This window comes from Ammospiza caudacuta, chromosome 17 (genome assembly GCF_027887145.1).
Source record: "Ammospiza caudacuta isolate bAmmCau1 chromosome 17, bAmmCau1.pri, whole genome shotgun sequence".
Taxonomy (NCBI): Eukaryota; Metazoa; Chordata; class Aves; order Passeriformes; family Passerellidae; genus Ammospiza; species Ammospiza caudacuta.
In genome coordinates this window covers 14,403,729-14,430,103 of record NC_080609.1, presented here as the reverse complement: position 1 = coordinate 14,430,103, position 26,375 = coordinate 14,403,729, and the positions used below count along the sequence as shown (strand labels likewise).

Genomic DNA, 26,375 nt, shown 5'->3' with positions numbered 1-26,375 from the left:
AATTGTTGGCAAGACCAGACATGTTATTTACCCCAGAACGTGTTTTGTCCAGTAACTTTTCATGCATGGCTGTTTCTGTTTGCACACAGGAATTGGTTTGCAGAAGTAGAAGAGTTGAGCATATAGAAAAGAAATTAATTTGTCTTCTTATATCAAATCCTGAGGTGCAGAAAGCTACTTCTTAAAATAGTTCCTGTTATAGCAATTTTTCCTCTGGTTTTGCTTCCTAGAAAAAATAGGATAACCTGTGGAATATTCATCATTTGTGGTTTAGAAAGCATTTTGTGCTAGTCAGTCATGCATTTTGGTTAATCCCACAAAGTTCTTGCATTCCATTTGCTTAAAAAGGTAGATTAAAAATCCATTAAATATTTCAATACTCTCCATGTCAGAACAGTCACAACTCCCCTAATGATGTGAGCAGGTGTAAGTGGGTGCTGTCTGGGTGGCACAAGGCAGCTGCTCAAGGGCAGCTCTCGGCAATGGGATCCTTACTGTGGAATATTATGGGAAATTTAAAATACATGTTAAATATATGTTAAAATAGATGTTAAAATGTTTTGTTTTGAGGGGTGAAGTTTGCTCTGTGCTGTTTATTTGTTGTTGCCAGAGGAGGTGGTTAAATGCATGGCCAGCAGCAGCTTCCTTTTTGCAACCTGGTGTCATGTGGAAAAGAGATTGAAGTGATATGTCTGATCTATATCAGATTCTCACAAATGGTGTCAAAAAGCAGATGAAAAGTTTCTGTAGTTTGGTGTGGAGCAACAAAGCAACTCAGATGTTCCCACAAGCTGAGCAGGATTCCATTGGCACCTCTAGGACAATCCTGCAGCAGGACAATGATGCTGTGCCACAGCCTTATTCCAAATCAGTCCTGTGACCTCATAAAGACAGGCTGTACCTTCCAGGGAACACGGATTTAATAAAGCAGATTTTGCATGGGCTTCTGACTCTTAGTTGCTTGTGGAAGTTCCAATGCTGGTAAAGCACTGCTTGGGGTCAGTTTCTCTGCAGTCAAACTGGAGAGATTTGGAAGGTTACCTTGCACCAAAAAGGTGAGTGAAGCACCTAAACAATGCCAGGCTTGGTGACGTGGTTGGATGTGTTTTATAACTGCAAACCTGAAATTACTCTGGACTTTAAAGCCCTTCCTAATCTTTGAACAGCTGATCATAGGAGGCCTGGATAAGATAGACCTGAATGACTGGAAGTCCAACACACGCCTAAAGCACTGCATGGCTGACAGCAACATTGTCAAGTGGTTCTGGCAAGCAGTGGAAACGTTTGATGAGGAAAGAAGGGCGAGGCTGCTGCAGTTCGTGACAGGCTCGACGCGTGTCCCACTTCAAGGTTTCAAGGCTTTACAAGGTGACTGATGTGGAGGCTGAGTTAATCTGTGGTTGGGGAAAGGGATAAAAGTGGTGTGGCACTTACAGGCCCCTTGTAAAATATCAGCATATGACTGGATAAGTCAAGCACTTGCAGACTTCAGAGCTTGAGAGCTGTTTTGCATTTGTCAGCAGCTCAGCTGCTGCTGAACACTTTGGCTGTTGCTGATAGTGATGGAAGCTGGTGGATCTGTTACTGTGCAGTGCTTTGACTGCTGTCAGTTTTGGCTCGTCAGTCTCCTGCAGCTCTGTGCTCTGAGGTTCAAATAATTCCATGCAAATGTGCAGAGGGATATATGGCTGACTAAAGAACTTTTTCATGTGAGAATTGTATTCCCCTCAGTGTTCAGCAACAAACCATTAGGCTTTAAAGCAAATTTCTGAAAATTGCAGGTTTTTATCAAAAATGTGGCACTGTCCTTGGCTGTTCTGATCTCCTGATCACCTTCCATTTGTTGGCTGACAGTAAATTGATGTTCAAAATTAAAATAATAGTTCTATTTTACAAGGAAAACCTTCATGCACTTAAGTATTTTCATTTTTGATGGTGCAGCTTCATTAATATCAAATTTAGCAGCTTTCCAAAATACCAGTCTGTAAAATGATTGTCACAAACAGCCCTATCTCTTCTGCCATCCCTTCATCAGCTGCAAATATGTCTACAGATTTAGCCTGGGACATACTTATACTTGCAGCTGGAGCTGTAATTTCCTCTCTTGCCTTTTTATACACAGCAAAATGTGTGTGTGTGAATGATGCTTTGTTGAAGTGCATTAACTAGAATGTCTGTCTAAGGTTCTACAGGCGCTGCAGGACCCAGACTGTTTACCATCCATTTAATAGATGCAAACACAGACAACCTTCCAAAAGCTCACACTTGGTAAGATGGAAACACTCTGCTTCCTCTCCCTTTGTCTTGATTTAAAGGAGTCATCTCTGTCGTGGGCAGGGGTGAGGCATGTGATACACATGGATGACTCCAAGAGTGCTCTGTTAGCTTGGATATATCTGTACTCTGCAGCCAGCAAAATAATTTGCCTTTCTTAAAGCTTGTCTTCTATACTACCTGTGGTTTTCATTTATTCCAGAGGTGATTATTCTGGGTAGTGAGACATTTGTAAGTTTATTTCTTTATTTCTTCATTATAAAGAAGTGTTGTCAGATGTCGAATGTTGCAAGCTCATGCTGTTGCTGCAGTATAGGCATAGCCTGAGCCCTTGCACGGAAATCTCACTCCATCAGAGGCAGGAAATGGTGTCAGCAGCAGCAGACTGTCTGCAGGCAGGGCAGGGAGTGGGCTTGCCTGATGTGTTGCTTTTTCTTTGCGAGTCTCCTGCATCTTCCTCTTCCTCCTCCTCATCCCAAATGCTGCCCTATTAAGCTGTGCATTCCTGCTGTAGAAATAGCTGGTTTTCATCTTGTCTCCTTTGGCCACTGAGACAGCTGAGAGTTTTTACAATTTCTATCTGTGTGTAACCTCTTTACATTTCTCCCCAAGAAGCCCTTCAGATCCATCAGTGTTTTGTTCCTTTCCCTGCAGCTTTAACCGGATCGACATTCCGCCTTATGAGTCATACGAGAAGCTTTATGAGAAGCTGTTGACAGCTGTGGAAGAGACGTGTGGGTTTGCTGTGGAATGAAAAAGCAACCAAAGGAAACAGATGCTAGCTCATGGACCACCAAATCAAAAGCTAGAAGAAGCTTGCTGTGAACTTCCTGCTAAGCTGTCTGAAACATCTGAACTCTGACAACTTAGATGAGGCTGTTTCCCTTAGGTCGCTGGTGGATTGGGGGGGGGGGGGTCGGGGCTTTTCTTGGTGGTTCCCAACTCTATTTTCTCCCCTTTGTTACAATAACCCCTTCCCTCTTCTTCTATCCCCCCTGAAATGCAGCCAAATTCAGCATTTGGCTTTGGTTACACAGGATATTCTGCTAGATTTGTAACACATATTGTGATAGGGTCAGCGACCTGTGGGGCTTTTTTAATAGGAGAATCAAAGTGTATTTGAGAATGAGCTTGATTTGCTGAGGACTTGAAACTGGTATGCACCTGGTTAGTCTGTCTTAAATCAAGGTTGAGCCTTTGTAGAATCCAGCAGGTGCAGAGTGTCTGACTGGCACCAGAATTTGCATTGCACATTTTAAACATCTGTTTAAAAAGTAAACTTCTAGCAGAAAATACCTCCATATGAACACTTAACTGAAAGGTAAAGAAATCCAAGTTCTGCCTTAGCAGGAAGCTCCCAGTGGAAGCTGTGGCTCACCTTAAGAAAAGTGAAGGAGCTGGGACAGCTTAAACGGTATTGTATGATTTCTTTTTGGTTGTCCTGGCTGAAATCTAATTGTTTTGCACGTGAAAACAATTCTTTTCTCCAGCAGAATTACTTTCCATCGTTTGTTCAGATGTGAGTACCTTGCAGAGAAGCCTTGTGAGGAGGAGACAGAGGATGAAGATCCATTCAATCCCAAAGCTGTGATTTCTGTGCCACTGTTTTACCCAAGATGTGTTTGTGTGACTTTAAATTCTAAGACTCACATGGAAATCACTAAAAGTCAAGTTAACAGAACAAACTCCTGCTTCAAATTTTTTGGCCTTGGGAAAGATTTATTTGGAGATTGAGGTGAAAGGGGAACTGCATAGTGAATACATTCTAAATGTTACAGAAAGCTATTGGAACAATTTATGACTTCAGTTATGTAGGGATGAAAATTTCTCCAGAGAGCCATAAGGCTATTTTTTCCAATATCTGAAACTAATATTAAAAGGTTTGTTCTCTAACACAGGGGAAACAAAAGCAAATCCAATACCTGAATGTCTTGATTTGAAACACAGGTGTCTGCTAAGGAAGGCAGGAGCCTCCCTTGTAATGGAAAATGTAAACCCCTTTCCTCCAAATTATTACAATTTTGAAATTAAGGGGCTTTCAGGCAAAGATATGAGAAATAGGAATAATGGCTCTTTACTAGTATATATATATATATAACAAGGCAATAATACAGAAACACTGGCTTAAAGTGACAGAGTCAGGCTAGGAGCTGACACCCTGTTGGTCAGGGTGGTGGTGGCAGCCCAAGTTAGTGGTGGCTGCAGTCCTGTTGAAGGGATAGATGTGGTTCTGTTGAAGCAGGGATCCTGTAGAAGGGTCTGGTCCTTCTCTGAAGGTCTCCAGTGGTGGTTATGTTGCTCTTGTCCTCTGGGAATGCAGTAGGTAAAGGCTGTGCTGTTCCCAATCTCAGATTATATCCAGGTAGGAATGCTTGGTTCCTCCCCCTGGGTGGAGCATCTCACCATGGGCGATGTGATTTTGTCAGTCATGCATTGAGGCTCAATGGCCCAATTAAATAAGATAATTCCTCCAGAGGGAGTTATCAGGGATGTGTCATGGAAGAGATAAAGAGCACTGCCCCACTTGGTTTTAACAGATTGTGATAGAGTACATGCTTTTGGTTACATCTTACATTGTAACCTAAGACACTGAATCACTAACATTTTTCCAGTTGGCACACCAAGATGAGACAGTATTTTAACAATTAACATGGCTTCAGAGAGACCCAGTTATCTATCAAACATGTCTAAACTTAAGCAGACTTGCTTGTGTAGGATTTTTTTTTCTTTGGCAAGCCTGATTTTTAGGGAGATTGATGACTGAACCACTTAACAGATGTTACATTAATGGAATAATGGAATAGTGCATTGAAATTCAGCTGTGGGTAAGAGACTGTCCTTAGGAGATGTCTACTGGAATACTTCTATTTTGTTTTTTTATTTAATTGCATTTGGTAATAGCTTTAAACTGTGATAGGACAGAAAGTAGAGATTTGTCAAAACCTGGCATCTTTCTCTGTTTTGTTTGTTTGTGGTTTTCTTTTTGCCATTGACCATAATTCTTGTGATTTGTTGTCGGGAGTCGCATCGGAGGTGTAAAGTTGTACCATATTGTGAGATTTGCACAGGGTGGCTAAAGATGCTCATCCTGCAGGACTGTACAGGAGAGGATGTTCAGCCCCCTGTTCTGTGGGGATCTTTTGGCACTTGGAGCCCAGTTTCTGCAGTTCTGGTTGTTGGGATGTGCAGCAGTTGGCAGACAGCATCCCGGCAGTCCCAGGCTGAGTAGCAGAGTCCCCAGAACCCTGGATTTTCCAAATTGCTTTGAAGTCAAACCTGTTCATAGAGTGTATTTAATCCTTTCAGTACGTTTGAATGTGCAATAAACCAGTCAGATAGGAAAAATGCAAAATGGATTATTGCCCAAAAGCTTTGCATGCAATCTTATGTGGATTTTTCACTAAAAGAAGTGTAAAAAAACCCCAAAAACCCAATACTAAAGCCCACCCCTAATAGAAATCCTGTCACACCTGCAGCACAACTGGCTCAGTACAAACCAAGTGAGGTGAAGGGAAAGGCCCCTGATTTGGAGATCTGTAGGTCAAGTAGCTTTATGTCAACGACCCAGTTGACATAAGATAGTTCCTAATGTCTTTGCTAAGTCAGTGTTTTATTGAATGCACAAAATAAGAATAGGCAAGGATTGTTGTTTGGAAAGTCTCTGTTTTTTGCTGTATTTAAAAGCCCTTGTCAAGGTACCTCCTCCGTGCTGACAGTAACAAGAATAGGGCACTGTCTTTTAAATGATTTCAGTTCTCTTTTCAACAGCTTCACCACTCTCCCGTCGTGTTGTCTTTGCAATTTTGTGCCACTTCAGTGACGACAGAGACATTTTTTGTCTTGTTCTGTACGTGCATTTGAGGCAGGCCTTAAAGCTGGTTGGGTGGATGGAGGAACAGCAAGAAGTGAGGCAGAATGGCTTTGGAGCCATGGGCTGTTCTTGCAAGGCCAGGGAAGGACAAAATGCCAGCAGGAGTTAGCTTGGCTTGAGCCAGTGGCTCTCAGAGGTCTGGGATAACCTCAGCTGTCCGAATTTGTGTGTCCATCCCCACTCACTCTGCCAGCACTTGAACTCAGTTGTTATTCTCAAACTTGCCCAAAGAAAACCATGGAGTCCCGTGTTGGTGTTGCCATTCCACGTTCCAGCGCCGAAACTCTTGGGTGTGTCCCGAAGGGAAGACAGGCACAGCACAGTGGGTGTCCCTGCTGTGCCACACAAACCCCTCTGCTGCAGCAGCCCTGCCCTGGTGCTGCTCCTCAGCCTCTACTCTACGCTCAGGGATGTAGGAAACCACCACTCTGCTCGTGTGCTCCAGCAGGAACAAGGCAGACTGTTGGGTGGATGGGTGTGAGTGTTCTCTTGGGCATTATGTTAGACAAGACCCTGCTCCAAAAAGGCTGCTCCAAGCTCCAGGCGGTGCCATCAGCTCAGCAGTGTGTCCTCAGTTCAAGTGGAGGTGGTTGTAAAATCCAACAGGTTTTGTAAATTACTGATCCAGCCACCAGGCCAGGTTCAGGGCTGTGTGGCACAGCAAATTCCCAGAAACACAGTATGGATCTGGTTTTAATCTGTTAATTTTTTTTTTTGTTGTTATCGTTGTTGTTGTTCCTCAACCACTTTATAATGTATTTTTTTAATTTATTATTTTGTAATGTCATGTTTAAGTATTGCTGCTATCCTTGTTATTCTTCCCACTGTTTTTATTGCAGATTTATTTTGTGGAAGTTGTACACTAATGTTTCATTTTATGTCTAAATCAAAGTATTTAAGGAAATACTAGTTCTATTTAATGTGGTTATGGAACCAGCTGGAATAAACAGTGATTGTATAGTAGGCTGGACCCAGGAGGTCATGTTCATTTTTGTTACATATGCAATAAACTCACAACTTTAAACTCTTGGTAGCTACTGTTTTGTTTGTTAAAATATTTGTGGGAATCAGAGGAAAAGAGTGGACAAAGTATCAAAACACAGCTGATTTTAAAAGCTCTATAAGGACTGCCCAGATGAAAGTCCTCTGCAGGGAGAATACTTTTCCAAAACCTCAGTTTGCAGAAAGAAATTATAATCTCCCCCTTAATGAAAGCTGGAGAAAGATTCTCTAATGTTGATTAATCCTTGCTCTCCTGTTTGTTTGGGTTTTTTCTCCTAATTACTGCTGCTTTGCAAGTGGGGAAGGACAGGAGCAAGTCCAAGGAGGGTGCTCAGTGTTGGTGTGTGCTGCAACTGTGCCTTCCCTCCCTGATGCTGAAAGCTGAGGTTTCTTCTGGCCAGAATTTTGTTCAATAAATAAATAAAAAAGAAGGGAGTACAAATAAAATGCTTTTTATTCTTTCAGTAATTTCACAGTATGAACAAATGCTGCAGCCCACCCCTCGTGTCAGCCAGCAGCAGGGACTGAACGATTTCATTACCTGGAGCAGGAAATCGTGTCACTTCTTCAGTGCTCTGTCACACACTGACACTGCTGTTTTCTTTAATAACTACTTTCTGTGAAATTTTCCTGATTTCTGCTTTGCTTTTGGTGCTAAGAGAGAGGAGGATCCTTGTAGCCTGCTCCAGGGGGATCCTGTGCAGGGGTCCTGGACCTCCCTCCCCATTGCTGAGCCCCCAAAAAGTTCAGTCCTGCCCCCCCCATTGCTGAGCCCCCCAAAAGTTCCATTGTGCACCCCGGCCCCCCTACCCATTGCTGATCCCCCACAAAAGTTCAGTTCTCCCCCCGCGACCCCGAGCCCCCCAAAAAGTTCCGTGTTGTCCCCCCGGCCCCGCCCCTCACGCACGTGCGGCCCTGGCCACGCCCCCTGGTCCCGCCCCCTCCCCCGGGAGCACCGCCCGCCCGGCAGGGGGCGTCCCGCGCCGCTGCCCGCCCGCCCCCCGTGTCTCTATGGTAGGTTGGCCGGGCCCGCTCGCGCCGCCCGTCCCCGCGCGCCGCTCTGTCCCTCCCTGGCCGTGTCTCTATGGTGCGGGGCGGCGCGGTCACGTGGCGCGGGCCGGGCGGAAGCGGCGGGAGCGGCGGTTAAATGAAGCGGGGCCGGAGGGGCGGTGGGGCCGCTGAGTGCCGGGGTGACCCCTCTGTCCCGCGGAGCCGGTGAGTGCCGGGACAGACCTGCCGCCCCACGGGGCGTCCCTGGGCCTCGCCGGACCCCTCGCCGCGGGGTCGGGCGCTGCTCCCGGCTGGGCCTGTCCTCAGGGACGGGTCGTTCTCCCCCCTCTCCCCGCGTCCCCTCAGGGCCCGGTGTCCGTTCTGTCCGTTCCTCTTCCGCCGCGTCCCTTCAGGGCCGGTCCTTCCCCTCTCTTCCCGTCAGGGACGGGTCGTTCCCGCATAGCGCTTCCCTTCAGGGACGGATCCCCCGCGTCGCCGTCCCCGTGTCCGTCCTCCCGTTCCCCTCCACGTTCATTTAGGGCCGAGTCCTTCCTCGCTGTCCCTCAGGATCGGGGACACCGCCGCCCCCTCCAGCTCCCCTCAGGGCTGGGTCCTTTCCCTCCGTCCTCCATCCCCCCTGGGCCGCTCCCTTCTCCCCCTTCCCAGGGTCAGGGGGTCCCTTCACCGCCCCCGTGTCCCACGCAGCCCCGAGGGACACCCGGGACAGGCGCTGCTCCCGGGGCTCCTCACGGCTGTGCCGGTACCCCGGGCCCGGGGTTTGGTGTTGGGGATAAGCCGGAGCTGGTGGGCAGAGGAAGGTAAAAGATTTTTCTCTTCTGACCCCTGTTCAGTGTGGGAGCACTCGGTGCTGTTGGGACGTCTCGACATTTCAGGTATCTGCTGTGGGAGCTGCTGCAGGAAAGAAACCCCAAACACAGCTGTCCTCGGAACTGAGGGATCAGTGTAAGAGATACTCCTCTTCCTCCTCTTCTTTCCCTTCTCTATTGATCCAAGTGTCAGCCAGCCGTGGTGGAGCACAGCCTGGGAGTGTTAATATACACTGCGTTTATGGAATGAGCTTTTCTGCCCCTGGAGCTGACCTTGTTCCCTCAGATGGCTGTAGGCAGGTTGGGATCCCACCCAAGTCTGAGCTGTGGGGAACTCAGGCATGTGTGTGTGAAGAGAGGAGTGTGAGCTGGCCCGGGCAGTGCTTTGGGGTGGGCAAAATGTAAATTGGCTTAAAGAGTCATCCCATGGATCCCCGGCTTTGCAGCTGTGCTGGCTGGAACCCTGGGTGGGTAATGGCTGCTTGCACCTGCCAGCCCAGCCCGGGGAGCTTTTCCTTTCATCTCACCTGTGCTTTATGACCTGGAGTGTTGTCTTTGACTGTCCTCCAACACTTTACTTTAGACTCTTACTGACAGATGCCTGTAACAGTTTTCATATAAATAAGTTTAGCTGTTGATGTTTCTGTTCAGTTTCCTTCAGTTTGGTCACTGTCCTGCGACCTCTGACGCTTTGAAAGAGAGGAGCTGATATTGCTGCTGGGCTCTTTTATTTCCATAATCCAGGCATGGTGCTGAGGGACTAAAACTTGATGTCCATGAGCTTTTCAGAGTATTCCCACTTGTCTTTCTTTCCCTGTGGAACAGGCAGCAGTTCTGGAAGGTGCCTTGGTGGCTGAGAGGCACAGCCAAAGACCTGTGGGCAGATCTCTGCTTCTCTGTTCTGTCTCTGTGGAGGTTGATTCCTCTTTTTTAACAATTTCTGCTCTCCCACCTGATGCACTTTGGAGCTCTTGCAGGTTTCCAGTGTAGCAGTGGAGGGAAAGGCAGGTGTCCCCCGTCAGGCATTCAGACTGGCCTTTGCAGGCTCAGCTAACATGGCCTCTCCTGCTTTCAGAGAGGATGGCATGAGGGTTTTTCCTCCAGCAACCTGTTTGGAAGGTGAGGCAGGAAATCTGAGACCCATCACTCTGCAGATCCAAACCTTGAGCAGCCTCTGGTACATCCCTGAACAGGTACAGGGCCTGTGCTGCTCAGACCATGGGGTAGCACCCACTTTGTTTAGGACTGGGAGGATTCCAGGCACAGCTTTTAATTCCAGAACTGTGGGATTTACAGCTTTAATATGTGCTTTTAATTTTTAGGATGAATGCTGTGCAAAAATTCCACTGCCTTACATCAGGCTTTCTGCAATTGTAAACACGTTAATAGATTTCGTGTGCTGGGTGTCTTGGTGCTGTGACTGCGTGCTAATAAACAATCATCTTGACAGGAGTTTGTGCCTGGAACACCAAGACTTGGGAAGGGACTCAGACAGATTTCCTGAAGCTCTGTAGACATTCAGCCTGCTTGGAGGTGCTGCACTGTGGTGACAGGTTTGCTTCCATCTCTTTTTCTTGCTCCCTAGGATGTTTTCCTTCTGGTTGCACTGGCTGCAGGCGGTGAGGGCAGGAGCAGCAGTTCCTAGAAGGGCACTTGGGGCAGGTGTTCTTGGTGATAAGGTGCAGGATTCCAGGATTCTGGATGCCAGCAGGGTGCTGGCAGCCTGTTGCTGGCCTGGAGTTCAGGAGCTGCCTCGGAAATCCAAATTCCGGGGCAGACCAGTGCTTTGTCTGCCTGAGAATGCAATGGGCGTTCCTGCTGCTGCCGAGGCTTGTGCTTTGAAATTGGACACAAATCACTGCAAAGTCCTGTGGCAAGGATAGGTGGGGCAAACACACAATTCCTGCGCAGCTGGAGAGAGGCAGGAAGCATTTCCCAGGGGCCACGAGCTGATTAGCAACCTGGAGTAGCACAAACCCAAGTGCAAGAGACGTGGAGCCCTTCGGGTGTTGTTTAGTGCCTGCTGGAAGAAGCTCCCATTCATTAATTTGGAATGGGTGTCTTATTTTTATTTATATCTTTCTAAAGCCATTGTGAGTGGTTTGCTGTGTGTGAGTGCCAGCAGTGCTGGGTGTTGGGGCTTGCCACTGGCTGCATTCTTTCTGGGACAGTCAGAACTGCACCAGTCATTGAAAGTTTGGAGTTGTTTTCCTTTTGTTTTTTGCAGATGGATTTGATCTGGAGATATTTTAAGACTCCCTTTAAATTATTGAATTTGGACATCATTGTAACTGCTTAAAGATGAGACATTAATAGTCTCCAAAGCCTGTGTGTGCACTGAAGTGATGGTGGGGTTTAGAGCTGCTTCTTGTAACTGGGATTACTCCCAGCAGGAGCAGTCCCAGTGGGACAGGTGCCTTTTTAAATACAGCAGAAGGTGTGAAACACACAGCTGCCTGGGACAGCTGTCTCCCAGGAGGTAAGGTCATTTGTGTACAGCCTGGGAGTTCCTGTGTTTGAAATGGAGCTGAATAATTGCCTGGCCAACATTATTCCAGAGTAGTTTTGTTTTTAAGGAGGTTACTGGAAGTGGGAGATGGGGGAGATTGGGGAGGGGTAGGCAGAGGAAGCAGGAAAAGAGGGGAGAAAAAAAGCCACTTAGCAGTGTCCTGGTGGCTTGAGTAAGTTATGTTTGTCAAAGGACTAAGATGAGAGATAATAAGGAGTGTCTCACTGAGCTGGGATAATCTCATTCTCACCAGCCTTTGTGTCACTTTTATAGAATTTTAAGTTTATTTTGGACTATCTCGGGAGTGATGTTTTTCCTCTGGGTCAGTGCTTAAGGCCTTGCAATGGCTCTAAATTCATAACAATCCTTGAGAAAGCTTAACTCCTGAGAATGGAAAGTGATATTCCTTCTGAATGACACCTCTCTCCTAATTACCAGCCCTGCTGTGGTTCCCTGCCTGTGTTCATAGGGGGAACTGTCAGTGCCTGATTAAGTGGAAAAACCATTGGGCTTTAGGGGAGGATTTCACTGTGGGGCAGCTGCTACCCCGAGCCACGCTGTCACCTCGCAGTGTTCCTGACCCAGGTCAGAGGAATTTAAATTAAACATGTGGATTCCTCTCTGGCTTTAGGGTGCCCCACTCCTGTGCTGGTGGTGCCCAGCTGCTCCCAGGATGAGTTTTGGAGGCTGTGGTTGCCCCTTGTAATGAGAAGCGAAGTTGATGAGCTGAAATAAAACTGGGAGTGCTTGTGGGTGGCAGGGTGGCCTGAAATGTTTTCAGTGGTGTTGCTCCCTCAGCCTGCTCTCCCCTGCAAGGAGGCCAAGCTGCTGTTTGCATTATTCAGAGGAACATTTGGATGGGATCTGTAGAGGCACCACGTGATGCTGCTCTGCAGCACAAGGTGGTTGGGATCTGCACTGGCTGGAATCTCTTTGTGGGTGAATATAAGAATGAAAAATGGCCTCAAGTAATATGTTTTGTCCAAAGCACTCCTTGCACAAGGCCTCTGTACTGCTTTATCCAGACTGACATGCTCTTACCAAGCTGTGGGCACTGCTCCTGTTATTCTTTGGAGGAAAGCAGGCAGCATCTGGCTTTTTGCAGCCCTTGCAAAACCAGAGTGAGGAACAGATTTACACTTCTACTTCCAAATCCCATCCCAGAGATATGATGTGTTTTTGTGTGATGGATGGGGAAGGAAAACCTCTCCCTGATGCTTCTTGCAGATCATTTCTGCTTGAAGGCCAGTCTTGGAAGGAGCACTGGCCCCTGTACCCCTGGCAAGTACAAGCTCTGTTGGACAAACACATTTCAGGGGGTTGGCAGAGGGAAGGGACAGCAGTGCTGACAAGCTGCCTGCAGCACAGCCACGCTGCTGCTGAGGACTTTCCTCCTCTCCCTGCTCTGCTGTCATGTGCTGAAATGCAGTTGAGGGAGATGACAGCAGCAGCATAATGGGGAGGCAGGAAAAGCAGCTCTTTCTTTCCTTTCAGGAAAGCAGCAGGGTAGGGCATTTAATGCCTCCTGTGCTGCTGGGATTTCCAGCTACAGATGAGCAAGAGCTGGGAGCAGTAACTTGGCTAATGTAAATAGTTCCTTGTAGATTGTTAAAGCAGAATCCTTTTGTACTGGAGCTTCATTGTGTATCAACTGGGAGGTGCCCTTGGATCTGCCAGGACTAGCACAGAGCAGCTCACAGGCTGGAAGCACCTCTGCCTTGGACACAGTGTCTGGAGAGTGCTTTCAGCTCAATGTGTTGTGTTTATTTAGTAATTTGTGGCTTTTTTACTGTCACTCCAGCCCAGCTAGTTAAATAATCTGTCTGATAGTGCAAACCCAGGAAGGGAATTTCTGTTCTGCTGTGAGGACTCACCCAGTGTTGGACACGGGTGTGTTGACCAAGGGTGGGCACAGATTCAGTCTGTCCTGAAGTGCTCTGAGGGCAGCCTGTAACCCCCTGGTTTTGTAGTCCTGTGTCTGTGAAATGTTGGTTTGCCTTGGCATTAATGGGTGGTACAGTCTCATTAATCTACAGGACTGTGGACCTGGAGAGTTAACATGCAGCTCCTCTTTTCTCCCCTTTTAGCTCATCATTCATTCCTTTGTGAACTTTAGTAGTCTCAGAAGAGATTCATGCTGGATGTGGAGCATCTCTAAATCCAGCCACCATCTAATTTCACTGTTTTCTGTTCTGATACAGTGATATTTACCTCAAATGCAGCCTCTTTGCTTTTCTGCTATTTTAACTCCACAGTGGCCACTGCCACGTGACGTGGGTGAAGTCAGGCTGGACAACTGTCATGAGCCTGGAAGGCTGCCCTGGCTTTTCACTGCTGGGAGCTGGGCTGGAATTGGCTGCAAGGCTACACGTGGCTGTAAACAAAACTAAACCCACTTTTACAAAGGCTGTGCTGCCTGTCTCAAATCTTTTGACAAGTGGTCATCTGTGGTGCTGGAGCAGTAAGGAGGTAGTTCAGTTATTCTGTGACAATGCTCCTCCTGCAACAGTTGTTAGGTGCAAGAGGCAGCTTATTTTTTACTCTTTCCAGCAGAAATTGGTGCAGAGGATTTGTTGCTCAGGTGTTGGCACCTGTCTTACAGGGTTTCTGTTGGTATTTTACTCTGAGTAGGTAAGGCCATTTAAGACTTATCACTGTGAACTTGGCCTGTTGGCCCAGTCTGGCTCTAAACTGGCTTCTGTGTATATTTAAACCCTTAATTGATTGTGTAAAAGCATCTTTGAAAGTGCCTGACCTTGCAGGAGGAGCACATGTAATTTGAGTGGTAGGGATAGGCTGTGGCTGTATCAGCTTAAGCTGTAGTTTGAGATCTTCCTCCTTCTTGCATTTTATTTTACCACCTTAATTCTGTTCTCCCAATTCCACCATGTGTGGAGGATGTCTGATCTGAATCCTACAAAAATGTTTTCCAGGGCATTTCCTCTCAAAGCTGTAAGAAGTGCTGGAGGAGCACGGTGTGAGGGGAGGAAACAAGCTGTGGTGTGGGAACATGAGTATCCTTAACAGGTATTGAGGTGAAACCCTTCTGAGCATGAAGCCACAGCTTCTGGCTGCTGACCTTTGGAGCTGTGGCAAGTGCAGGTGCTTAATGTGGCCCTAAAAAAGGGCATAGCTGTTGTAACCAGAATATGTGACCTGTGAATCATTCTTTGTGGAAGTCCCTCACTCTGGATGTTTGACACCTGGAAGGGTTGGTGGCAGGCTTTTAAGTCAATAGTTCTGAAAATGCTGTGCAGATTGACAGGGACCTTCTTTTTGCCCAGGTGGGCTGCTGCAGTAACTCAGATTTTTTTCCCTGTGTGCCACCTCAAGGTCAAGTCTCAGCTTTTGTGTTGTCAGCAGCTTTGAGAACGAGGTGAGGTGTGCTGTGCTTGAAAGCAAAGTTTTTTTCTGATAAGTTCAGGTCACATTTAAAATAAAATAAAATACAAAAATACCCCCTTCCACATTTTTTTATTGGTGGTGCATTATGCTTGTAATTTTTTCTGGAGCATGGCTTCCCAGTGCAACTTGGGTGGTTTCCTGAGTGGGATCCAGGATGCCATCAGAGCCTGTCAGTTCCTTGTGGTTTTCAAGGCCTCTGGAGCTGAACCTAACTCTGTGCTTTCCAGCCCTTTTGGTTTTGGTCTACTTGTCCCTCTCTGCTGCTTTTGACAGCAGTTTGCTGGTTGTGTGCAGCCTGGTTCTCCCTGCTCTCAGTGCCCCTGCACACAGGGCTGTGAGCTGAGCAGGCTCCTGGTTGCTCATCAGTGAGAATGTCAGTGCTACTGCCTGTCCCAGCAATCTTAAATCCTTTATTTCTGTTTCCTCTGCAGTGAAAACAGAGCTAGGATGGGAACCTAAATGCTCCTGAAGACATTCATCCAGCTTGTTAAATAACTACTTAAAAGGTTGCACTTGGATTTCTTTGTTCTGTTAAGCTCTTTAAAGTGGCATTCAGGATGCCTTAAAAAAGAAAAGAAAAAAGGTAGGAAAACTACTGAGGATTTGGAGAGGAAATGCTCTGTCCTTTCTCCTGGAGGGATCTGTGAAGTACAAGTAAGAGAGGAGCACTCTGCTGTATATCCTGGGGCTCACAGGGCATTTCTGCTGCTCTTTTCCTCGTGGCTGCTGGGTTTATGGAGAAGAGAAGGCAGCTGCAATTAATGCTGTGTGGAGCTGTGGCAGGTGTGTGCAGCACCTGGGGCTTTGTGGCTCCAGCTCTTTAAACCCACAGGTGACTGAATCTTGGTGCTGATCAAAGCAGCCCCTGGCTGGGAGTTTGGGGAAAGGAAATTGGAAGTAGAACTCACTCTGGAAACAGCAGAACTGCAAATCACATGGTTTCACATGCTCTTCCATTCATCCCCACCCTTACAGCACAAAATGAGAACAAGTGAGTTCTTCTGAATGCTGGTTTGGGAGCCAGGCTGTGAGCAGAGCAAGGCTGGGTTTGTGTGCAGGTCTGTAGCCAAGTGCTGGGCTGCTGTGTCTGAATTGTTGCATCAACGTGAAATGCCAGGCTGGCACCTGTGTTTGTGATGTGGGAGGGAGGTTTTGGATTTAGGGATTACCCTGGATGATCTTGCACATGCCAGAAGTCTGAGGCAGGCAGACTACAGCCCTTTACAGGAACTTACTCCAGGAACACTTCCTTCTCCCTCAGAACCTTGATTTTTCACTTCACTCTCAAAATGAGCTGCTCAAGGTAAAGGCATTAACTCTCCTTTACAATCAGAATTTGTAGATTTAATTTTTTTTTTTCAGGATTCTTTTGAGGGGAGGGAGAATGACAGAAAGGTTTCTACCTGTTGTGCAGAGAGTGGGTTTTTGCATGCATCAGAACAAGGAGCTGCTCAGGGAGATGGGATGATGGAGCTCTGTTATTTGTCAGAGGAACTGATGGGAGTCCTGGGAAGGCACTGAAGTGTCCACAAGTTGACCTTGATGCCAGTCACCAGGGAGTAGCTCAGAGGAATGGGAAACTTTCATTTGTGTTGCCCAGTTTTGGAAAATGAATGCAGCAGTTTCAAAACAGTCCTACATTTTAGAGAGTAGCTCACAGAGCAGATATTTTGCTAGGGAAATGTAAATATTTTGCAGGTTTGGGGAGGAAAACTGGTGCCAATGTATGTGGCCAGCTGTTAGTGAATTAGGTAAAACTGGGTACATTTCCTTCCTCTTGTTTCAGATAAAAATGGTGATTGGTACTTCAAACAATTATGGATTGGTACTTCAAACAATTATGATTAATAATTATGATACTGTGACCTTGATGAAGTGAACTGCAAGTAAGGTTGATGAGAAGTCTTGTGATGTACAAACAGCCAAGATATTTCCTGTAAGTCCTGAGCGGGCTTAGAAAATGGGGGAAAAAAATCTAGTTGGGGATTTGAAACCAAGTAATCCCTAAATATCTGCTCTCTTGATTGCCCCTGAGTAAGCAATTTCCATTAGCCTGGAGCAGTGGCACAGGTGTAGCCTGTCCTGTGTTCATCTGCAGCCTCTCCTGGTGTGCTCTTGGTCCCACTCCTGACCCTGCAGTTCCCCGTGGTGAGCCTGGGAGGAGAGGGCATCACTCCCTTCAGTGCTTTCCTCCTTGGGTAGGAGAGGGTGAGGAGCAGGGAGCTTTTGGGGAGTAACTGGAAGCTGTGATTGCTGCCAGAGTCATTCCTCATTTCCATCTTCATTCATGACCTGTCCTGGAGGTGCTGGAGCCAGGTCCAGGCTGGTGTGGTTTTGGAAACAGTGGCTGCTCTGCTGGGATACTGAGCTGTGTGTGTTGGGTGTCTTGTCTGTCAGGAGGAGGTGAGCATTCAGGTTTCATTTACTTGCCACAAAATACTTCTTGTGTTATATAATATATTTTGGTGTGGTTAAACAAGTTCTGTGGCTTTCTGCCCTAGAAATTTTACCTGGCTCTTTTTATTGTTCATTTCAGTTTCTGTTCCTTGATTTTTCTCACACCTCAGGAATCTTGTCTTCCCCTTCTCAGAGTGTATGTGTTTCAAATCCTGTGGCAAACCAAGCCAGCTGCTAATGTGGGAAACACTTGGGGAATACTTCATAACTCACCAGCCACTTCTGTTATTAAATGATTTCAGGTTTGTTGTTTCTCTTCAGCACATGCTATGGGTCCAAAAATTGGTGGCAGAGCTGTGTGGATGCTCTTGTCCTGTGTCTACCCCTGGTGTGGCTCCTGAGAGGAGCCTTTGGCCAACACCTGTAGCAGATTGTGCTGCTGGAAACCAGGGGGTGTTTCCTGTGAGCCTCTGCCCACACCCTCCTGCCTTCAGAGGCCAGGGTAAGGCTTTTGGGCTGGAATCAATGCTTTTTCCACTTTTCCCAGGCTTGGAACTGAGCAGACCTGCTGGCAGAGGCCCTGCTGCAGCCCCACGTGTTGCCCTCTGGCTCTGTCCCTTTGCAGGGTGTGAGGCAGTGGCAGTAGCTGCCCTGTGCATAGCAAATAGGATTTGTTTGTGCCCAGCAGTTCTTGTTGGGCTTGTGATCAGGGGATTTCTCATTTTCAGTTGGGATGATGCTGCTTAACACGATCAACCACTGTTAAACTCTCCCTGCTTTTGCTCAGTGCCTGTTACAAGGAGCAGCCCCCAGCAAATGGTGAACCCTTTGAAATGTTTTGGTGAAATGTTTGACAGTAAGTCAGGCTGGTTTATTTCCCTTCTGTTGTGCTTTCTTTTATTTTTTTTTTATTTTTAAAGACTGAATTTTTAGCTTTTCATTTTGGTGGTTGTCACAAGCCCTGCATTATTTAAGTAGCTTGTTTTAGCAGCTTGAAATAAGCCAGAAATTCACCTTGCTCGCAGGCTACCAGCAGACACGTTTGCTGCCCCCAGGCACAAAGTAGGAGTTGATGCTCCTCTGTCAGTGTAGGTGAGCCACAGTGGTGTTCTGTGAGGGGGAGAGGCTAAAACACAGTGATTTGATGTTGCTGACATCTCTTTCAAGTTGCTCTTTTTTTTTCCCTCCCCCCTGTTCATTTGGGATCTCAGTTCCTACCTCCCCTGCTTTCTGTCTAGTCCTGTTGCCTTGAGCTGCAGCCAGACAAGAGCACTTTGAGCCCAGTCCCATCTTGGGTATGTGGGAGTTCAAGATCTCAAATGCTGTAAATGGGGGGGGAAAAATACATTACACTGTGTTGAGAAGGGGGGCTCTCCCCTTGACTGTCAGTTTGAATTCCAGCACCATCTGAAGATGCTCATCACAGCACAAATGTGGGGTGGAGGGAGCAGATTTGAGTTCTGCTCCAGTTACTGCAGTCCAGAAATGCCTTCATCTATCAGGAGATTAAATATATGCACAGCACCAATGGTGGCTAATTTTAGGTTAAGCTAAAAATATGTCATGTGGTGTTTAAAAGGATTTTGAATGGGTTTTGGAAATCCTTGTGTAAGCATTCTGTGTGCTCCTGAGACCTGCTTCACCTCGTAGCAGCTGATCCCTTACCTCACAGTGGTGGTTGGAAGCAGTGGTTTGGTGGATGATATTTTTGCATGTTTGAGGAGCTTGTCCAGGAAGTCCCTGTGACCTCAGCTGTCAGTCTGAGGTCTTGTCACTTCAGAGAACTGCTCAACCCAAGTCCCTGGTGGGCTCTGCTTTTCCCAATAGCTGTTCTGGTAATGTGTTCTTCTCTGAATTCACTGTAGGAAGAACCATCATGGGGAGGATTTTATTGTCTGCACAGTGAGACAGCTGGGGTGTGCTGGGTCAGAGGGTGCTGGGCACTGCCCAGGCTCCCCAGGGAGTGGTCCCAGCCCCAAGGCTGCCACAGCTCCAGGAGGGTTTGGACAATGCTCTCAAGCACAGGTGGGATTGTTGGGGTGTCTGTGCAGGGCCAGGAGCTGGGCTCTGATCCTTGTGGGTCCCTTCAACTCAGGATATTCTGTGACTGAGTTATGGAGTAATACAGAGGTGAAATTGGGTGGGACCATGTTTTCAGTGTGGTGGTTCCTCCCTGCAGTCAGTGGGTGTCTTAGAAGTCATGATGAGAATTTTGTGTCACCTGGATACTGCTATAGGGATTCAAGTCCCAAATCCAGCTTGATGTGCTGTGATGCAGATGGGAGCCTTTTATTAAAAGAAGAAAAATGAGAATGTTTGGAAAGTGTTTACCTGACTGCTTTGCTGTTAAAACAACTCGAGTTTCCTGTCCTTGACTGCATTGCAGGAAAGCTGATGGGCATGTTAGAGCCTGCTTACAGGTAGCCTTATTCTTTGCCTATAAATAGGCTCTGAAATCACTGAGGTAGTGTGGAATAGCTTCTTTCCATCTGTCTTCCTTGCTTTATTATTGTTTATGTAGGGCAAGACCCCAGGGTGGCTTTGATCTTGTTACTTCACATTCTTGGCGGGCTGGTGCTATAAACATGAATAAACTTCTTATTCATGCCACTAGATGGAACTGGCCCATGCTTATGGATATTTGTTTAAACTTCAGCTCTGTATTGAGTATTGACAAAATGAATTGCTAGCTCTTGGTGGAAGCTTGGCTTTCACTCTCAAAGCAGGGCTTTATTAAGATGCTTGGGGTTTTATTCAGTCTATTTTGAAGTAGGAAGAATTGCCAGTTCTTTCCAGCCTTGGCTTTTTTTTGTTGTTGCCTTGACTGTGTATTACAGTTCATGCTATTTATTATATTCCTGCTTTTAAACCATTTTGGTGGTGTGCACACTTTCTTCTATGGAAGTGCAGGTAGTTTTTTATCCCAAATTTAATTTCAGAATATTTCCTGTACCTCTTCTCACTGCTGAAGGTGGAAGTGTGCAAGTTCCTCTCTACAGGAGCCACAGTGACCCATAGAAAATATGACCTTAGTTTTGTGTCTTATCCATCATTCATGGATCTGAACAGCTGGGGCTTAGCCAGCACTGGACAAAGCACCATTTGAGCTATTTGAGAGAAGATTTTTTTTGCTTTTTTGGTGGCTGTGCTGAGCATTTGCAGTGTCACCCCCCTGTGAAGCAGCCAGCCCTGCTAATGCACCATGAGTCCCTGGAGGGGAGAAATATCCAACCCCTCAGCTTTGCTTGGAGCAGATCTGAGCACACAGCTGTCCAGCCCCTGTCTGCAGCACTTGGTGCTGCAAGGGCTGGTTTGTGGCTCTCACAAATGTCCTTGTTCCTCCCAGGCAGTCTCACAGTGATCCTTTGCTGTGTTTGCTTGGTGACCTTGGCCACACTGGGCCTGCCCTGCTTCCATTTCTCCACCTTTTAAATGACAAGAAATGAATTGATTTTGTTTGCTAAAGGAGTCAGGCAGCTAAGGATGGAAAAGTGCTATGCAGGGCTGGGTGATTGCTGTGCACAAATACCAGGGAAAATACAGCTGTGATAATGTGGATGTGACCTTTTACAAAGGCCAGAATTTGCACTTTGAGTGCCCTAGCCCCTGAGCTGCAGCTCCAGCACCTACCTGGGATGGTGGAACAGCACTTTCATGCCACTCTGGCAAATAAAGATTTATTTCTCCTTATAAGACAGAAAATGAAGAATCTAGTGGAAACGGCCCCAGAATTTTGCTTTTTAGGTGTATTCAAAGCACCACGTGCCCGTGATAACCTTGGAGCTGCCTACTGGAATTAGGATGTGCTACTGAGGTATCAGGACTCAGTTGCACATTTGTGGTAATGCTGGTTAGAAGAGGCCTCTTGCTGTTCCCTCATCCAATTTCCCACTCAAAATTGGACCAGCAGCAGATCAAGGATCAGGTAAATGTGGATGTTTGTAGGCAAACCTTGAAATCTTTATGCTGGAGGTTTCCTCTGAAGATGGTTCCCTCAGGCACTAAGCCTGTGCTGCTGGGCTTTTATAAGTGCTAAATTATACATTCTAATTTTTATTATTGTATCTTGTGCGTCTGAATTCATTTCTTCATTTTACTGTCCTAGCTGCAAATCCTGTTCCCTGCAGAGGAAGTTAAGTAGAATTACTGAGGGGGAATTTATTTTGCTCATGTGTACTAGCAAAAAGGATTTTATAGCAGATCCACCATTTTCTTCCAGCTTATGCATCAGTAAATATTTAATAGTACAGATTCCTCTGTGCTGCAATGAGGAGATGAATACTTTCCAATAAAAGAAAAAAACCTCCTTTCTCCTTTCAGTGATCAAATTTTGCTTGGAGTTCCTGTGTGTGTTCAGCCTCTCTGTGACAGTGGGAATGGAGAGCTCTAAGCTGACAGAGCATAAAATGGAAACCTCCTGTTTAGTTTGCAGTGATTCCTCTGGCCCCCTAATCCTGTTTGGGAGCCTCTGGCCAATTCATTGTGCCTCTCTGAGAACAGGTGGGGGTAGCAAAGCTCAGCTTCAAAAAGCCAAGTCCTGTGAGGGAACCTGATTCCTGTCATGCTCTCCTTTTGGTGTGAGAGCAGATGGTGTTTCCTGGAATTTGTACCAAACCCTTGCTGTAAATCAGGGAAATCTCTTCTATAAAATAGCAGATGGTGGTAAGGAAGTGTTCTCTGGAATGTGCCTGTGCTGTTTCACAGTGCAGGCACAAACCACACACTGACACTGCTCTGCCCAGGGTGCAGCTTCCTTCTGACACACCAGGAATGAGGGGGGTGTGGAAATGAGCTTGGAGCATCTCTGGTGGCTCTGAAGTTGTGCCTCACTTGGCAGCACTGGGGGAATTCAGGCTGGGATGGTGCTGTTCCCCTCCAGGCTGTGTGTGACTTCCCTGGCAGTAAGGGTGACAGGGATGGTTGGAGTGACACCATCTGGGGGTGTGAGATGCAGGTGGATGTGGGGGTGCCCTGGGACAGCTCAGGCAAGGGGATTTTGCCCCTCTCACCTGTTGATGGGGGCAGGAACAGCACTGTGTGGGTTGGTGCATTGGATTTTGGTTGGAAACAAGAGAAAGTCCACGTACTGGGAGGGTTTGAGTCCTGCTTGGGTAGAACTACATCTCTCCTCCTTTTCTGTGATTGCATGGCTCCTCCAGAGAGACTTCTCTGGCCTAATTGCACTCTTCAGTTCACTGTCTTAACTGTTGGAACACAAAATAACAAACATATCTCCTTCCAGGTCCTGAGAGGGGGTCACAGAAAAATACTCATGTGGAGAGACTGCTGGGAGAGCCAGGAGAACCCCTAGCAGCTAAATCTTGGAAAAACCCCTTAGGGTGAATCTGAGTTTGCCTGACTCCCTTGTGGTTTTATTTTATCTTCCAGTTCCTCATGTGAGCCTGACTGCCATGCTGGGGCATTGACACTCTGGGGTGCAGCTGTTTAAAATGGCAGAGAGAGGTGGGAATGAAGAAGTGATTAACCTGAACAGCTTCAGCAATCACAGAGGGAAAGGTGAGTACTGATTTGTGCCTGTTTCCAAAACACTTTGTGAAACTCTGCTGAGCAGCAGGATTCACAGACACTGAACTTGCAGGGAGCTGCTGGAGGTCTGTTCTGTCACATCACACACTATTCTGTTACACTGACTTAGCCACCTACAGAAACTCTTTCATATTATGCAGGCATGCAAAATATTTGGCTCTTGTTTTTCTCATGTTGTACTGCCTCAAGGGATATTGCTGACTTCTTGGGAACACTGTGTAGAGGTGTTTCAGCAGAACCAAGGAGGATCCATCCTTCTGAGAACCCCACAGGAGACAGGCTGACCCTAAATTTATGCTCTCACAGGGCTGTGTGCGTTGGCACCCATTCCCTCATGGGTGGAATTTAAAGCGAGGCTTTCTCTGTGTGCCTGAACGGTGATAAATGAACACTCATGCTGAAAAATAAGCCAAAACATGTGAGATTTTAGGGTAGGCATAGTTGCATGTTCTCTGTGCAGTACAGAAACCCTCTATTTCTGCCTTGAATCTTTCTGCTGTGTTCCAGCAGCTGTTGAGTAGCATCTATATTCCATTCTTGACAAACCTTGAGGCACAAGGTTGTCATTACTAGCAGGGTATCTTTGGCACCCACAGCCACAGGCCTTATCTTGGTCCTGCATAAGGTGCTCCTGCAAAGCCTCTCTTTCAGAAGAGACTGAGTTGCACAAAGACCCTTATCTCTCTGCTAGATTGCACTGCATTTTAACAAACAAAATGTCTCTGAGATACTGAAAGTTCAGGATTTCTCTGCAGAAGTATTCCCTACATGCCTTGTTTGTAATAACTTTTGCAGCAGCTTGACTCGTGCTGGAGTTCAGGGTAGAAGATTCTTTGTGAGTGTCAGTGGCTGTCCCTGCAGTGCTGCTGTGATGAGCTGAAGCTGTGCAGGTGTTTTGCTGGAGGCTGAGGGATACAGGAGTGGCTGTTAGAATGTCTTGCAGAGGAATTGGTGACCTCTGAATGCTTCTTCCTGCAGTGCAAGTGGGAAAATTGCTTTCTCAGACGTTTCAGTGCTACATGCACCTTGTAATTCCATTTATTTACCTTGAGCCAACAGCTGACTTCAACTTTACTTACTGTTCTGCAGACTGGATAAACCACAGAGATGAAAATCTTATCACAATATCAGATTCCTCAGATGAAGATTTGCCTTTGTTGCTGGAGATGCCAGAAAAGCAGCAGACTGAGGAAGATGATGATGATGACATAGTCATCTTAGCAGAGGTAACTTTTCATTGTTGTAGCTGCTGTGCTGTATTCATGGCCTGTATTGCCCAGTCTTGTGCCAATACCTGATGCATTCCTCTGAGTCCTGCCTGGCTATAGCAATCTGCTTAGGATGTCTGAAATAACAGTGAAGTGATGGCATTTTACTGGCCTAATTTAGTTGTATTTTGGGCACAGGAGGGGAGAAGCAGACTGTGGAACTGCATTGTGTAGTATAAGTTCCTACTTTTTGAAGGTTGTAGCTCCCATAAAGTTGTCTGTTTGAATCCAGCAAGGTGGAGTGTTTTGCAAGAGGACTTGCAAAGAGATCTTCCATAAAGTGTTTTCAAACCTTGCTTTGATTTATAAATGTGCTCTGTATACTTTATATTCCTCTATGCTATTTGCATTCATGTTGGGCTGTTGCAGGCACTGATATTTTTACAGCATTTCATATCTAATATTAAGAATATATTCCACTTTCCTGTTAAATTAACCAGAAGCACTGAGAAAATAGGTTGCAAAGCTGACCTTTCTGCTTTTTAGTTGAAAACAGCAGCAGAGAGCACTCAGGCTCTGTTGTCATACAGCAGTCTGCCTGCCAGAGGCAAGAACAAGGCCAGAGATTAATATTGGAGCTTTGGTTCCTGCCTGTTTAAATAGATTGGTGAGAACACAAATATGTCATCAGTTAGTTCTTCCTTCCCAGACTATTTTACTGAAAGGGAAGTGAGTACTGAGGTGAGCTTAGGCAATTATTCCAATTTCAAAGTCCTGTGCATCCCCAGTTCTGCTGAAGGTTCTTGTAGCACCTGGGGACAGGCTGGTGACACAGACGTGTGGGTTGCAGTTCTGTGCTTTATTAAGCATCTTGCTGAACAGACTGTTTATCAGTTTCCCATCAGAAGTTTCTTAGATGCAGAAGTATGTGGAGCAAGGATTCTGACACACAGACAGGAATTCCTCCTTTCTCTTGTTGATGTCCTTTTCAGACCCCAAAGCATCAGCAGCCTCTGCGTCCCAATGTCATCAGACCTGCTGCTCCATGGCAGGGTGCAGACACTGTGGGGGAAGGAGGATCCAAAAGTGCTGTGGAGCCATTGAGCACAGACCTGCAGCATTCAGCTCTGCCCTGTGAGGGAGATGGGAACAACCTCGTGGTGGAGAGCAATGCTGGACCAAGCAGGGGGGAGAGTGTGGATGTTGCCTTGCAGCAGCCGGGACCATCTGAGCTGAATGGCCCCAGATCTGAACTTACAGGTAGCCAGGAGCCTGGCCCAAGTTTGCTGCCACTGATCAAGGTGCATCCACAGCCTGCTGATAACACACAAATCATTAGTCTGGAGAATGCAAACCTTCCACCTCAACAGGAGGAAAGGAGGGAAGCTCGGGAACGGCGAGGAAAGAACTTGGAGCCAGAGCAGAAACTTGAAGGAATAGCTGCTAAAACTACCCCGGAGCAGGGGGGGATGCAGGAGCAGGGCCAGCCGGAGCCCCGGCACTTTCCCCCGCAGGAAGATGAGCCCCGCGCCGTGGCGAACGGCCGCGCTCCTCAGCGAGGGCAGCCAGAGGCAAACCCGGCATCCCTGCAGGCGTACGGAGGGAAGGCTCCAGGGCCCGCCTTCCCCCGGCCCGAGCCGCCCCAGGACGGCATTCCCGGCCCTGCCTCCCCGCAGCCGGCACATCCCCCCGAGGAATCGGCTCAGCCGGCGGGGACAGACCACAACGAGCAGCCCGGGCCCGCCTTCCCCGCCCAGGGCTCGGGGGACGTGCCAGAGCAGGGAGCTGCTGGGCAGGAGCAGGACCTGACTGCACTGCTCATCAGAGAGACAGTAAGTATTCCCAGGGCTCCTCTGCCTCCTGTGTGTGTGATGTTTTCAGACGGGTTTTTCAAGGGGTGTGGAATCTCCCATGCTCGGAATGCACAGCTGCAAATCCTCTTTGCTTTGGCTGAGATTCAGCCACACACCAGGTGAGGAGCATGTGATGAGCTGTCCTGGAAAACTTTTGCTTAACATGAAATAATCTGTGTCTGTTCCCTTAAAGACCCTCTTGGATCTGGTCTGGTTTTATCTGGTTCTTTCCTAACCCAATACTGTAGAACCGGTTTAGGATTGGATATAAAACTAAATGAGTAAACCTGGGACACTAAACAGTGGCAGAGGGATACAGGGTGGAGTAGAGAAGTTTTAGGGACACATGGCTGAGAGCCAGGACTGCTTTCAGCTGCCTCTCCTACAGGAGTGTGGTCCATGCCCATGTTAATGCCACCACGGTGGCCAGGGGTAAGGGCTGCCCTTGCAGTTTGGATTTTCAAGCAGCAGCACCAAGGAGTAACTGGATAA

The 26,375-nt window shown here is 47.1% G+C and overlaps 2 protein-coding genes across 3 annotated transcripts in view; both read left to right on the top strand.

Moving 5' to 3' along the window:
• The window catches only part of SMURF1 (SMAD specific E3 ubiquitin protein ligase 1), a 42,073-nt gene extending 38,878 nt beyond the window's left edge, over positions 1 to 3,195 (top strand). The window contains exons 16-18 of one of the 2 annotated variants that reach the window (XM_058816342.1): positions 1,167 to 1,368; positions 2,193 to 2,268; positions 2,929 to 3,195. In XM_058816342.1, the coding sequence (XP_058672325.1) occupies positions 1,167 to 1,368; positions 2,193 to 2,268; positions 2,929 to 3,028 (378 nt within the window). In that variant the 3' untranslated portion in view covers positions 3,029 to 3,195. Of the gene's footprint in view, positions 1 to 1,166; positions 1,369 to 2,183; positions 2,269 to 2,928 lie in introns of both variants that reach the window. The other variant, XM_058816341.1, reaches the window with a different exon arrangement.
• Positions 3,196 to 8,324: 5,129 nt separating this feature from the next.
• Positions 8,325 to 26,375, top strand: part of RNF216 (ring finger protein 216) — a 75,697-nt gene continuing 57,646 nt past the window's right edge. Inside the window, exons 1-5 of the mRNA XM_058815906.1 lie at positions 8,325 to 8,362; positions 8,989 to 9,100; positions 22,664 to 22,792; positions 23,912 to 24,048; positions 25,023 to 25,862. Of these exons, the coding sequence (XP_058671889.1) occupies positions 22,726 to 22,792; positions 23,912 to 24,048; positions 25,023 to 25,862 (1,044 nt within the window). The 5' untranslated portion in view covers positions 8,325 to 8,362; positions 8,989 to 9,100; positions 22,664 to 22,725. The remainder of the gene's footprint in view (positions 8,363 to 8,988; positions 9,101 to 22,663; positions 22,793 to 23,911; positions 24,049 to 25,022; positions 25,863 to 26,375) is intronic.